The sequence below is a fragment of the Carettochelys insculpta genome, chromosome 30, assembly GCF_033958435.1.
Source record: "Carettochelys insculpta isolate YL-2023 chromosome 30, ASM3395843v1, whole genome shotgun sequence".
Taxonomy (NCBI): domain Eukaryota; kingdom Metazoa; phylum Chordata; order Testudines; family Carettochelyidae; genus Carettochelys; species Carettochelys insculpta.
This window is the reverse complement of record NC_134166.1, coordinates 14,217,931-14,232,722: the sequence shown is the minus strand read 5'-3', so window position 1 is coordinate 14,232,722 and position 14,792 is coordinate 14,217,931. Positions and strand designations below refer to the sequence as shown.

The following is a 14,792-nucleotide window of genomic DNA, read 5'->3' as shown; positions in this document are numbered from 1 at the left end:
CCCGCACACAACCTCCCTATCGGTTCTTAAAACTCCAGGTTTTTTAACTGTCGAAAAATCTCCAGGATTTTATAGGTGCCTGGAGCTGGAGGTGATGAGCAGCAGAGGCATCTGTCCTTTGTGAGCTGCGCCAGCTGCAGGGGGCCAGGCACCCCCTTCCCCCGGCATGGCTGGCAGCGTAGGGGCTGGGCAGTGCATGGCAAGAGGGCCAAAGGCTGTGGCTGCCGGGCAGGGCAATGGGGTGAGTGCAGCCCCCCACCCCCGCCTCCTCCCCCAGCACAGGCAGGGAGAAGATCTCTGGGGCTCCCTGTACCTGCCTCACTCTCCACTTTCCCTCTCCCCCAGCCCCACCATAACCCCTTCACTCCCACTCCACATCTGAGCTGGGGGGCGTGACCTGGTGCATGGTGGGGGAATCATAGAACACTAGGACTGGGAGGGACCTCGAGAGGCCATCGAGTCCAGCCCCCTGCCCCAATGGTAGGACCAAGTACTATCTAAACCATCCCTGATAGACATCTATCTAACCTGTTCTTAAATATCTCCAGCAATGGAGATTCCACAACCTCCCTTGGCAATTTATTCCACTGTTTGACCACCCTGACAGTTAGGAACTTTTTCCTAATGTCCACCCTAAACCTCCCTTGCTGCAGTTTAAGCCCATTGCCTCTTGTTCTATCCTCAGAGGCAAAAAAGAACAAGTTTTCTCCCCCGTCCTTATGACTCCTTTTTAGATACCTGAAAACCGCTATCATGTCTCCCCTCAATCTTCTCTTTTCCAAACTAAACAAGCCCAATTCTTTCGACCTTTTTTCACAGGTCACATTCTCTAGACCTTTAATCGTTCTTGTTGCTCTTTTCTGGACCCTCTTTAGTTTCTCCACATCTTTTTTGAACTGCGGTGCCCAGAACTGGACACAATACTCCAGCTGAGGCCTAACCAGCGCAGAGTAGAGCGGGAGAATGACTTCTTGTGTCTTGTTCACAACACACCGGTTAATGCCTCCCAGAATCATGTTTGCTTTTTTTGCAACAGCATCACACGGTTGACTCATATTTAGCTTGTGGTCCACTATAATCCCTAGATCCCTTTCTGCTGTAGTCGTTCCTAGACAGTCTCTCCCCATTCTGTATGTGTGACACTGCTTGTTCCTTCCCAAGTGGAGCAATTTGCATTTGTCCTTGTTAAACTTCATCCTGTTTACCTCAGACCATTTCTCCAATTTATCCAGATCATTTTGAATTATGACCCTATCCTCCAAAGCAGTTGCAACCCCTCCCAGCTTGGTATCATCTGCAAACTTAATAAGCGTACTTTCTATGCCAATATCTAAATCATTGATGAAGATATTGAACAGAACCGGTCCTAAAACAGACCCCTGCGGAACCCCACTTGTTATACTTTTCCAGCAGGATTAGGAACCATTAAGAACTACTCTCTGAGTACGGTTATCCAGCCACCTTATAGTAGCCTCATCTAAGTTGCATTTGCCTAGTTTTTTTGTAAGGATATCATGAGAGACCATATCAAATGCTTTACTAAAGTCTCGGTAGACCACATTTACTGCTTCTCCCCTATCCACAAGGCTCGTTATCCTATCAAAGAAAGCTATTAGATTGATTTGACATGATTTGTTCTTTACAAATCTGTGCTGGCTGTTTCCCATTATCTTATTGCCTTCCAAGTGCTTGCAGATGATTTCTTTAATTACCTGCTCCATTATCTTCCCTGGCACAGAAGTTAAGCTGACTGGCCTGTAGTTTCCTGGGTTATTCTTATTCCCCTTTTTATGGGTGGGCACTATATTTGCCCTTTTCCAGTCTTCTGGAATATCTCCTGTCTCCCATGATTTTCCAAAGATGATAGTTAAAGGCTCAGATAATTCCTCTATCAGCTCCTTGAGTATTCTAGGGTGCATTTCATCAGGTCCTGGTGACTTGTTCACAACACACCTGTTAATGCATCCCAGATGCATTTTTTACTTGTTCTTTTTTTCACAACTTCTCACCCTACCCCTTTCCCACTAGCATTCACTATCTTGGGCATTCCTTCATCAGACTTCTCAGTGAAGACCGAAACAAAGTTCCCTGTTACTGTTTCTCCCTCCTCACTGAGCAATGGCCCTACCCTGTCCCTGGTCTTCCTCTTGTTTCTACTATATTTACAAAAAGCCTTCTTGTTTCCGTTTATGCCTGTAGCTAGTTTGAGCTCATTTTGTGCCTTAGCCTTTCTAATCTTTCTCCTGCATTCTTGTGTTGTTTGCCTATATTCATCCTACACTCAGGGCTTTTGTTCCCAGCTCTGTTCTTAAACCTCTCTCACCGGCTTTGGCTGACAGATGCCAGAGCAGCACTTTATTTATGTTCACCTTGTTGTAGGGGCACAGACAGTGGCAAAAGGGGCACATGTTGTTTGTGCTGGATCTAAATTGCATTGGAGATTTTCATCTGTCAATGTTGATCAACTTTTCGCTGGTGCGTACCCCCAAATACCCCCAAACCATTCACGGACCCCCTTCAAAGCCCATTCTAGATACTACGTACACTTCACCAAAATGTAAGTCTACAGAGCCTGTATCCTCAGCACCCTCCTTTACGGCAGCGAGACTTGGACCCTGTACGCCCACCAGGAAAAGAGGCTGAACATCTTCCACTTGCGCTGCCTCAGGTATATCCTTGGAATATCGTGGAAGGACAGAGTGTCCAACACCGCCGTCCTCGAGCAAGCTGGAATCCCAACCATGCACACCCTCCTCAGGCAGCGTCGGCTCCACTGGCTTGGCCACGTCCACAGGATGAACGATGGAAGGATTCCAAAAGACATCCTGTATTGCGAGCTAGCCTCTGGCAAAAGACCTCCTGGACGCCCCCAGCTGCGCTACAAAGATGTTTGCAAGAGAGACCTCAGGGAAGTAGACATCAAGCCAGACAGCTGGGAGGAGCTGGCAGACGATCACAGCAGATGGAGGCAGGAACTATAGAAGGGCCTTCAGAAGGGCGAGTTGAGGATCAGACAGCTAGCAAAGGAGAAGCGAGCCCACAGAAAGCACAGCAAGGACCTGCCAGACACCCATTACATATGCAACAGTTGTAGCAAGGACTGTCACTCTCGTGTGGGTCTTCACAGTCACAGCCGATGCTGCAAATGAGGATGCCAAACGGAACTACGAAGGGCGCGTTCCATAGTCTACGTAGACTGAAGGATGCTGCTACTACTACACTTCATTAAATGAAGAAGGAAATCATGACATAGATTTCCGGACATTGATTAATAACATTATTGGAGGATATTTAATTTAAAAACAATAATTGATTGTCACTTTGTTATATATTTAAATCTGATTTGCTATGATCATTTTTGCCCACCATCATTTCCCACAAGCATGAAAATTTAAATGGATCAAATCATGAAAAATTCTTAAAGGAAATGCGACTATTCTCCACTGATGTAAAAACCTGAAATTTGGCCAAGCCTCGATAGAAAAAGATTCACCACTGAGAAATGTCCCCCAGAGTCCACCACTCGGGGGTCGCTCTAAGATGCAGGAATGTCTGGGAGTCCCCACCTACTTCCGTTAGAATTCTGCCCATCGAAATAAAGCAAACCCCTTTGACGAGTTTGGTTCGTTGTAGCACAATACTATAAAGGGGACACGAATGCAGCCAGGAACCCCTGGAAGGGAGAGCGGCTGCCGAGAGGGGCAGGTACCAGGGCCAGGGTGTCCTTGAGTGCGGCCTGGCCATTGGGTAGGATGCGAAATCAGAAGGAGAACTTCAGCAAGAGGAGCCCGGCCAGGGCTGGGCCGAGGAGCCCGGCAAGTCCTGGAGCTGTACCCGGCGCTTTGCATTTCAGAGTCGCCGTTCCACCGACCCCTGCGAAGCTGCTTGCAACTGCTTCTCCCTGCGCACAGGCGACCTCGTTAGCGCAGCCCTTCAGGGTGGAGGAGACGGTTGCGCCACCTGCGCGGGAAGGAAACGTGGGTGAGGGTCAGGGAACAGTTCCACACCTGGGCTGGTTTGGGATACGATGGCCTCCCTGCCTCTCCTCTGCTCCTCAGAGCCCCACCCAGGGCACTCACTGCCTCTGTCTCCCCAGCTGTTCCCCTCCCCACAGCCTCACTCACCCTGGATGGTCTCCCCCTTCTGCTATGCTTGATACAGACGCACTCTGCCTCCTTAAACAACTCACCGGCACCTCCAGGCTGGAGCTCATGCAGAGTGGGTCAGGCCTCTCTTAGCCCTACCAGTCATCTAGCAAAGCAGCAGCTCACTGCTGGGGAAGGAGGGAAGCAGGGGAAGGGGTGTCTCTACGAGGTTTTCTGGAGAATTAGGGCACCACAATGGGAGTCAGCAAAGTAGGTTCAATTATCAACTCCGCCACCGATTTCCTGTGTGCCCTTGGGCTCCTCCTGACTCTGTGCCTCCATTTCCCCAGGTGTGAGATGGGGAGAATATTCTTTTTTGCTCTGTTTAAATCACAGGCTGGTGGGAGGAAGGGCTGTCACTATAAGCTTGTTCAGTGCCTCTGGGCCCGGGCAGGTATCTGTGCAGAATCTGACACACCGGGGCTCCAAATCCTGAACTGGCCCCTACAACACAGAGCGTACAGTTCAAACTCAGCAAACAGAGGGGAAACCACCGGAGCTGGTGTTTGGAATAAGAGCAGCGGGGGAACACGGGTGCATTTACCCTGAAGTGTGATCGAGCCAAACAACGGGAAAATAAACCCAGACTAGAAGAACGGCCATTACCACTTGTTACAGTCACAGTCATCTCGATGCATTGGGTATCTGATCCGGTACAATTGATGAACATTTCATTGCATGGACCAGGACTCACAGCGCTGCAGACTGGGCACCGCTGGCCATTGGGTTTGGTGTCAGGCGCAGGCACTGGGAAGGAGCAGAGCAAACGCAGTCAGCTGAGGGATGAAGCTCAGGAGGTGTTGGGGCAGGGGCATCAGCTGGGGGCAGCACAGCTGAGCCCTGGGTACCCCTGCAGGGGGCGCTGCAGCTCAGGGGATCCAGGAGGCAGCGGGGCAGAGGGCTGCAGCAGGGAGCCCGGGATCCCACCCGCAGGGGACTCACCTAGATTCACACCACTAAACCCCACCCACCCAGGGGCTCTGTGTCGTTCAAGGGGCGCCCCCTGCAGGGCAGGAGGCTCAGGCCCGGGATATTAACACGGGGTAGGTTCGAAGCAGCAGGAGGCACCGCGGGATGGGGGAGGAGAGGCAGAGATGGTGATGTACTTGTAATGGGGGCCGGGCTGCAGCCGTCTCCCGTGCAGCAGGCAATAATCGACCTCGCTGAGTTTCCATTTCCAAAATTGATGCTGATGGGGCTGGCTTGGCAGTCAGCAGATGTTGCACACTTCTTTAACGTGATTGGGGTTGTCGTTCCCACTGCACAGGAGAAGACATATTGATCCTCCATCCACTCCCAACCCCTCACCTCTGCACGGGCACAGCCAGGCGCTGTTACCCTGGCACTGCCCAGGGGGAAACTAGACCCCAGGGAGGCGGAAGGAAGTTCTGAAGGAACTCAATGGGAAATCACTGAGCTGTTCCCGGGGTACGTATCCTACTGCTTAAACCAGCCTTTGCCCTGGAAGACCAGTGCAATTATTGGGCCAAACCAGCTCCCAGGCCTGCATAGGCCCCACCGTGCCTTTCTCTCCAGCCCGCCCAGCTGGTGAGCAGAGCATGCACACTTACAGCCGGCAGCATGTGTTCAGCGCCTCCTCCTCCCACCTTGTTCCCTCAGCTGCCGATCTGCTCCTGGGAGTCTCCTGCTCGCCGTGTAGAGGAGGAGAAGAGTGAGGGGAGTCATGCTAAAATCAGCGTGTTCCCCTGCCCGTGCTCCCTCCGTGCAGAGCAGAGATCGGGCAGAGGGAGACACACAGTGGAGCTGCTCCAGTCGGAAGCCTGGATGGCCAGTGACTCCCTGCAGAGTGCAGAGCAGGGGACGGGGAGACACAGATTCCCCTTACAGAGACAGAGGGCAGCTTCTCACAGAATCTTACCCAGCAGCAGCCAGCGCACACACTGGGTCACTGTCCCACACCCTCACCTCTGTGCCATACACACAGCCACTCTCACATACACCCTGCAGCACACACTCAGTCTCTGTCACAAAGTCTGTCTCTCCCACACAGTTTGTCTTTCATGCTCACCCCCCCCGTCTCTCTCTGTAGCCCCCAGCCCCACCCCTTCTGCCTGAGGCTCCGCCCCTTTCAGTGGGGCCAAGAGTCGGCCTGCGACCAGTGCCAAAATTTGTGGAGTGGCCCCTTTGCGAAAATTATCGCCCACCCCGGACTAGTGTGTAGCTAATGCCAGGGGGATTTTTCTAAAAGGTGCCTGAGGTGACCTCGCAATTACAAGCTGACCAGCCTCACTTCAGGGCCAGGGAAACTGGTAGAAAAGGACAGAAATATCCAACCCCCAGAGGAGTGTGGGAAAAACCAGGCTGGCTCATCCCTTGCCCCGCTATGAGAATAGTTTGAGGTGGGCAAAGCTGAGCAAGTAGGTGCGAGGCCCTCAGACTTTTACGGATCCTCGGAGAAGGTTCCTCCCCAAAGGCGTTTAAGCAGCACCGGGATAAGAGGGCCGGTTCTCTAGCAGCTCAGTAATGGGTTAAAAGGGAGGACGCTTGGCTGGAATAAATGGGCTGTTTTCAGAACACTGAGAGCCAGGGCTGGTGGCTGGAAACAAACTTTATGGAGCTGTGGGAAACTTGGCCACATCCATGATGGGTAAATATCCAGCTAAGATCGTGTTGGATTATGGATGTTACTGGGCGAGAGAGTGATGGATTCCACGGGCTCAACCTGCACATGTTTAAAAAGGTCAGTTTCACCAAACACTCACTCATGGAATTTCCTTGCAACAGAGAAAGGCACAGGCTGGCAAAGCAGCAGAAATGCTGCTGTCGAACATATGCGGGTTTGATTTAAGGCTATTCATGCTGCAATACTGGCCACACGCTGTTGACAGTTTATGCTTTAATGGTTAGAAAGATGAACCTCATTGCAGCTGAGCACCTACTGTCACTGAATAAGTCTGGTCTGAACCACCCTCCACCCCAGAATTCCCAGCAGCTGGGAATGTGTAAATGGATAAAACGTTTGCAAAACAATGTTAGCAAAATGAGCCAAGGAGCTGCAAGATGAGAAGCTCCACAGTCCAGCGGAAGGAGAGAGAAGTTTGCAACTGGCTCTTCTATGTCTGAAGCTCCAGCCACTGTGGTCTTAGCATAGCTCACCCCACCCACCAGGGAAGCGCTGACGTGGTTTAGAAGCCGGACTCCCAGCAAGAGGCTCCTGGCTGCTCCGTGTTTCTGGGTCACAGATGCTGAACTCAGGGGAAAGGGGCTTCAAATACACCACACTTGTGGTTCCCGTGCTAGGCATCTCCCACTCTCCATGCACTGTATGGGGAGTCCAGTCCCATCACCCAGGCTCCGTGGAGAGCCCTGGGCATTCGGCATTGAAGTGTTGATCCTCAATCCTCTTCCAGGAGCTACTTCATCCAGAATGGCAGAGAACGCAGACATCCTGGCTCACTGTCACCCCCTGGCTAGACCCATCCACCCAACTGTCTTCCCACAGCTGGGACTAGGAGAGGACCCAGGAGTTCTAGCTCCACAACCTGTCCTCTATGTGACAGACCCACAGCAGCTCGCCACAGGAGTTCAGTGGAGGACAGACATACAGGTGCTAGGTGAATGGGTTTCTGTTTCCTGAGTAAACTGCCAGAGACGGCTGCCACAAGGCAAGCAACAGAAACTAATTAAGAGCTAGCCAGAAGAAGGTGACTACTCAGGTATCTGCAGCCAACTGGTGCTTGCTGGGCTACTTTAAAAGGCTTCCCCTCAGGTAAAGGTGAGGGAAGGAGAAGAGCGAAGGACTGAGAGGAGGATGTGTGGTTGCTGGAGACCTGAGGACAAAGTGCATGTGCTGAATGAGAAAAGATTCTCTCAGATACTAGAAGGGTGCAGGGGAGCATGTGAAGGGCCCCCAAACTTTATAGACAATGGGTTATGAATATAAATATGCTCAAAAATGTTTGGGAGAAAATGTGGCTGGTAACCTATCTTTTTTAATGTTACAACCTGCTGGGTCGGTAAATCCTGTTGTTGTGCATGTGTCATTTTTGTAGCTGCAGTTGTAAGGGTTGTCTCCATGTTTTCATTCCAAATGTTTGTCTCTGTGAAGACCTCAGACCAGCAAAGGGCCTTTAATGGATGTCAATCCACATCTGAAGAACTTTGCAGTCTACTTTCAGCCCAGTGAGGAGGCAATGGCTGATGTTCTAAGAGGGACAGGTACAGGTGATTCACTTGTGTGACGCCTTCCATCTTGGAGTCTCCTTTTACACACGGGCTATGTCTACGCTATCCCAAAACTTCAAAATAGCCATGCAAATGGCCATTTCGAAGTTTACTAATGAAGCGCTGAAATGCATATTCAGCGCCTCATTAGAATGCTGGTGGCCGCGGCACTTTGAAATTGCTGCAGCTCACCACCATGCGGCTCGTCCAGACGGGGCTCCTTTTCAAAAGGACCCCACTAACTTCAAAATCCCCTTATTCCTAACAGCAGCTCTTCAGCCACAGATCTGGGTATCAGCAGATAGGTAACCTGGTAAAAAGGAGTCCCGTCTGGACAAGCTGCATCAATTCCAAAGTGCCGCAGCCGCCGGCATTCTAATGAGGTGCTGAATATGTATTTCAGCGCTTCATTAGTAAACTTCAAAATGGCCATTTGCATGGCCATTACGAAGTTTTGGGATAGTGTAGACACGACCACAGAGAACAATGGAATTCACTCCCCAAGGGAGAGCGATGTGTTTTCTTTTGTTTGATTGGGTAACTCACTTTGATCTGACTGTTTTCTTAGAACCATTTCAATCCTACTATTTTGCCTAATAAAAACTCCCGTGTTTCTAATCAAGCCCAGTGTAAAGTGTTAGATCTCCCTTTCATTGATAGAGGGGCTTTCATAATGAGCCTTCCCTATGTAAATCTTTTCCAGAGAGAGAGGTGGATTTATTGGGGGTTTGATCCCTGCTGGGGGTCAATTGCCGGGGTGCTCTGCTCTAGAACTGCATCTACCCAAAGCTGTGGTTGAACAGTGCTCTGTTCTCCTGGGGGTGATAACCCCAAGTGTGCCTTGGCTGGGGGAGACCAGAGGATCGGGCTTAGCAGGACCGAGCGGTGGGGAACTCCAGAGATCAAGAAGATGGGTGTCAGTGGCATGATGGGAACATTAGGAAACTTCTCAAGGGGGTCTTCTGTCACCACACCCTCATACAGAGTGTTTGAGGAACTGGCCCAGGGAAAAGGCTGTTGTATTGGGGCGAGGGGAGAAACCCCATCAGTTGCCACTTCCAGAGTCCCTAGGCCAGAATCCCAGAGTAGAGGGTGGGCTTAGGCTCCCCCTGACCCTCCCCAGACCACACAAAGTCTGCTGTGGGAAAGCGGGGGCAGGATTACTGAGGGGTTTCACAGTGATGAGGCTGGCTCGGTAAGCTGTGACCCTGGCCTCTAGAAAGAGGCAGCGTGGAGGGTCACAGTGAGCTTCTGAGGCAGACAATCACTGTCTAGAAGCACAGGACCCATGGGACGTGGCCGGAACTTTGCCACATTTGTGTCAGTCAGGTTAGGGTCCATCTCACTTACGTGTTCTCACTTCTGTCAGAGTAGAAGCACAAAAGGCGTTGCCAGCGGCACAGGTCTGCACATCGCCTGTGCAGCTGGTTCCGGTATTACTGCAAACCTGACACTGCAGACAGGCCCCTAGAGAGGGAGACAGGACATGAGCCACTGGGATTTCTCCCTCCCCTGGGTTTGGGTCACCCTAGCTGGGGAGTGGCCCCACTAACTCCAGTGGGCTACAGCATCAGACCCCCCCCATCAGGGATTGGACAGAACGCCAGTTCCTAGTGTCTCGCCCACTCTGCAGATGGAAATCTGTCTCCTTTCAGGCAAATATGGAGTGCAAGACCCGTGTTCCAAAGTTACTTCTTCTGGGTGTGGCTCTGCTGGGAAACTAGTCACAGCAAGTTTTCAGTGATTCATCGATTCCCAGCTTCAGAACCGTTTCACTTCTTACACAGAAGCAGGAGACATCTGTTTCGCTCAGCCCTCCCCCGCCCCCACCATCATGCTGCTGCCAGTCACCAGCTCTTTAATTACCCATTTCATACAACAGGTGTGCTGGGCTTTTGTGACATTGGAGAAGTCAGAACTTCAAACCCCGTAGGCAAAAAATCCTTGACTCACCCGTAGCCAGGAGAGCTGCAAGGATGAAGATGGCAAGAGAAGCCTTCATGGTGATGGGGAACAGTAGCTCAGGGACTTATTAGAGATGGGCTGAAATGAGAGCAGAAGAGAGGTTGCACATGCAGGAGCCATTCACGGAGTGGTGGAACAACAGAGCCATTTTCCACAGTTCTGGGGTAGCCACAGTCTGAACCTTTTGTGGTTGATATGGTCCCAGCAATCCCTTGGAAAAGATGGAAACAAATATCAAATCCTTCTGCTGGAAGGTTGCAGAATAGCACAACTTACTTCTGACTCTCCAGAATAATAAAACATAAGATCAAAAAAAGCAGAATGAAACAGGCTGCTCCCTCAGCAGAGGAAAACAAAACAGGCTGCTCTCATGGGCAAAGGTGGCATTTAGGGAGGGCAGGGAAGGGCTGGAGTTTCATACAGCTGGGAGCTGCTTGCTCGTGTGCTTCACCTGTTGGAAGTGAGAACGTTGCCAGCTGCTTCCATTGCTTAGTTCTCTCCCCACACCCCTCAATAGCCAGGAGCCATGTGGCTCCCTCTTCTCCTTCCTGCCCTCCCTGAGCAGCTATTTTGTGTTCAGCCAGTAGGAACACAGGTGTATCTGGTGGAGTTGATTGCAGGGTTGGGATCTTCTGCAGCCCTTTTTTTCAAGTTCATTTTCCTGAAACAGACAGGCTGAGGGGAAGAGTGTGTGTGTGTGTGTTGACGAGTTGCGGGGAGAAGTTGGGACTTAGGTCAGGATATTCCTGCTGGAGATTTCAGAATGATCTGCCCTAGCTTCCCATGGTGACATGAGCAGAATAAATTTTATGTGCACCAGGTAATGTGCAGATGTACACCACCAAATAGAATCACACACCACTGGCTGGGGGTGCTCAGCTGGATGGCACCTGCATCTCTCCTTGGCGGCCGCCCAAGCACTCAGCTTACAGGGAACACTGTCCCACGTGCTCTTATAGCCTGTTGCTTCTGTCGGTGGGAGTCGTTCCTCAGTCAACAATGGCTCTGTCAACAATAGGCCAGGGCAGGGAAAAACCCACCCTCTCTGAACATCTCCCCAGAGTGGGTCAGTTTTCTAGGGCCCTTTTCCCAGATACCTTCTGAGGCGACGCAGCTCCTCAACTCCTCCCCTCGAGCTGCTCTTTTGCAGCTTTCTGCTGGATCTCCACTACCAGAGGATAAATACTCTGCTCCCCAGTTGTACTGACTGTTTAACCTTCCTGGGGATGGTGGAGTCTCACAAAGTCACGTACAACCAGTGAATCTCGGGGAGATGAGATTTGCTGGCCCACCCTTACAGCAACGCACCAAGAACCCCCTTCAGCTTAACTCTTTGCATTTATCGTAGCTGCTCATAAAACCCTCCCGTGAACAGAACTCTGACTAACTGGTGAGATTTGGCTGCCAAAACGTGTTGGTTATAGATCTGTGCTGCTCACACACATCATTCACGTCTACTGCAGAGAGCTGTTCTTTTGAAGGGTGTAGACCGTAGTGTTAAAGAAACAGAAATGTTGATATAGGGCATGTGGAAGCAGGAGCATGTTCTTTACAGATCATTTACATGAAAGGGGAAGAGCTTCAGGGGGTGTCTGTACAAATAAAGAACAGATTTCTTTGCAAGGGCTGTTAGGTAGCACGTGAGTACAAAAGGGTTGTGCTTCAATAGATCGAGCAACGGCTGGCTAATTTGGCAAGTGAAAGTGGACGATGGAGCAGTAGAAAATATCCCTGTTTACAGTTTCAATATCGTGGATAAAGTTTCTACCCTTCCCCCAACCACCCACCCCAGGAATCTTAAACAGCACCCCAGCTCATAGACCCAGGGACATGCTTACAGACAGGGAGATAATTTGAGCTTGGCAGATCTTTCCTGTGTTCCTAACCAGGGCAGAAAATTTTCTCCTTCCTGACGGGATCGTGTCTTAAAGAGACACAGTCATTCTTCAAGGTTATGTCAAGGCTGAAGAAGCCCAGCTGCCGGCCATGCTCTCTCCATCTTTGCAAGGATCTGGTCCAGCCTAATTGTTTCCAGGCTGTTTCTGGGCCCACTTTTCCTTGGGGATCAGCCAATCTAAGGCTATTCCTGTCACGCAGGCTGCCCTCCACCCCTGGTGCTGTGACATCCCAGGGTACAGTCCAGACCCATGTACTTCACCTAATGGCACCACCCACCCCTGCCCTGCACCCTTGGCCGCCTTGCCTGGCTGCAGAGGGGAAACTGTTACAGAAACAAGCAGCAGTGCTGTGGCACCATAAAGACTAACACATTTAGCAGGTCAGGGGCTTTTGTGGGTAAGACCCACTTTCGATGCCCTGCACAAGTAGCTTCCCCACCCCCGGGGCCTGGGAAGGACGCGCGAACTCAATCTCTCGCCAGGAGTAAGGAAGGTGGCTGGGAAAAACACTCCCATCAACCTGCCTCAGAGAGGAGAGATCTTACAGTTGATTGCAGGTATGTTGTGTCTAACTACATAATTGCGTTAGCTGGAAGTGGGTATCTGCAATCGACTGTGAGCTCTAGTGCAGACCAAGCCTCAGGGGAGCTAAAGGTGTTGACATTAAGCCAGAAAGATGAACTACTGCATAACAGGCAAGTAGCCAGACAGTAAACAGCTTTCCACCTCTGTTCCCCCACCCCACGCCGGGGGACAACAGGATTCCCAGGTAACGAGTTCGAAGAGCTGTTTGGGGTGATACGGTCGATTGCATTTCCTCTGTGCTCCAGTTTAGTTGTAAATTCTCTGCGTCTGAGTAAACTCCTTGTTGGCTGAGGAAGAGAAAACGTTCCTTGCACTCTGCTGCCTCTGTACGGTCTCCTCACGGGTCACAAACTTCCCCAGCGGGGGGCTGAAATTTGGCCTTTGGACGTCTATGTGCAGTCCAAGTGCCGGTGGCACTTTTAAAAGTCACTGATTACTTTCTACAGCTTCATTAAGAAACAAATGAAGCTGCAGAGCTTCACCACGGAGGTGAGGTTGGTAGCATAAGCTGGGCTTTTGTTAATCCCCAGGCAGCCTGGTTTTGAGCAAACTCCCGGCTGCATGGGGGGCTGAGCTCCTGCTTCAAGTGCCGATGAAAATCAGCTCCTGTGCCGGGGGTTGCTGATCCCTGCTCCACAGACTTTACCATTCGGGGCTTTCTCTGGAGTTTAACCCCTACGAATGCAGCAGCCTTCCTGTGTTGCATGGGGGGATGCAGCCATAGGGGTTTGCTAGCTAACAAAGAACCTGTATACAAAGGAGTGGATGTGCACCTCCAACTGAAACCCAAAACCTCGCTGTGGGCACCCTGACGAAAAGCAGGAGGCAGATAATTTACTTCTTCCACAGTTCCTACCAAGGACAGGTGACTGGAGGAGGCTGTGAAGACCAGGACTTTAACAGAGGTCAGAAAAGAGCCAGATATACTCCTGGGGCTCAGGTCCATCATTGGCTATTGGCAGGGATGGGGTCCCAGGCTCTGTTTACTGGAAGCTGACAATGGGTGACCAGGGAGGAACCACTTGCTGATTCCCTGTTCTGTTCACTCTCTTCAAGGATCTGGTGGTGGTTGCTGTCAGCAGACAGGACACTGGGTGAGATGGGCCTTTGGTCTGACCTGCTCTGGCCGTTCTGATGTTCTTATGATCAAACCACCACAGTGGTTCTCTCCTTCAGCTACCCCCCTTGCCGCTGGCTCTTGCCTTTGTTTGCATTCTTATGGGCTAGGAACCAGGATCCCTGGGAAGGCAGCAAGGCATAGCAGTGAGAGCAGCCATAGACCAGAAGGGTGTCACTTACCAAAGTCTCCTCGGAGGTAGCAGAATGGGTAGCGTTTGCTCGGAGTGGAGCAGGAGGCAGATCTGTGAATAGGACAAGACGCACAAACTATCTGTCGTGAGCGTGACTCCTCCTTTTATAGACGGGCTCAGGGGTGGAAGCACCAACTTCCTCAGTTCAAGCCAGAGGCTTAACCCCTGCTCCGCCCCAGGCCCTGCCCCTGGCTCCTTCCCTGCCCCAAACTCTCCCTCCCCGCCTCTTCCCATCCCGGTGTGCCCCCTCCCAGGGCGTGGAGCGGCTGGTTATGGTGATTGGAAGGCGTTCAGGGGTAGGACGCTGAGCCTGGGAGGCCTGCACTTGTGCTTAGCCGTACGCTCTGACATGAGAGAGAAACTGAAAAATCCCCATGTTCATCTTTGGCAGAGGTGACTCATTTCCTGTGTGCAGTCCTGCCCCCACCCACAGCACTGTGACACCCCCCACATCCTATCCGGGCCTGTGTACCTAATGGCACTACCCACCCCAGCCCTGCAGCCTTAGGTGCCTTCCAATGACCTGCAAAAAGGAGCACCCACCCACGACTGCTCGCCGCCAACAAGCACACCACACCCTGAGGGTGTGTGCGACTGCAGCTGGCCATGTCTATGTCCACTGGTTCTCACCAGCCTTGGTCAGAACACATGGTGATGTACACCCTAGGTGCAGGTGCTAACAAAGGAGTATGTTTCCTGCCTTG

The 14,792-nt window shown here is 51.5% G+C and overlaps 1 protein-coding gene across 2 annotated transcripts; it reads right to left on the bottom strand.

Annotated features, from left to right (window-relative positions):
• Window positions 1-3,272: 3,272 nt before the first annotated feature.
• LOC142003771 (phospholipase A2 inhibitor gamma subunit B-like) lies at window positions 3,273-14,219 on the bottom strand. 2 transcript variants are annotated; one of them, XM_074981042.1, is made up of 7 exons: window positions 14,078-14,199; window positions 10,477-10,506; window positions 10,284-10,373; window positions 9,681-9,797; window positions 5,252-5,404; window positions 4,752-4,892; window positions 3,273-3,960 (listed from the first exon to the last, which is right to left on the bottom strand). In XM_074981042.1, exons 3-7 carry the CDS (start codon window positions 10,330-10,332, stop codon window positions 3,761-3,763), a joined length of 660 nt encoding a protein of 219 aa, XP_074837143.1. In that variant the 5' UTR covers window positions 10,333-10,373; window positions 10,477-10,506; window positions 14,078-14,199; the 3' UTR covers window positions 3,273-3,760. The 2 variants fall into 2 exon arrangements, with proteins under 2 accessions (XP_074837143.1, XP_074837142.1); XM_074981041.1 differs by lacking the exon at window positions 10,477-10,506 and having other exon boundaries at window positions 14,078-14,219.
• Between the last annotated feature and the right edge of the window lie 573 nt (window positions 14,220-14,792).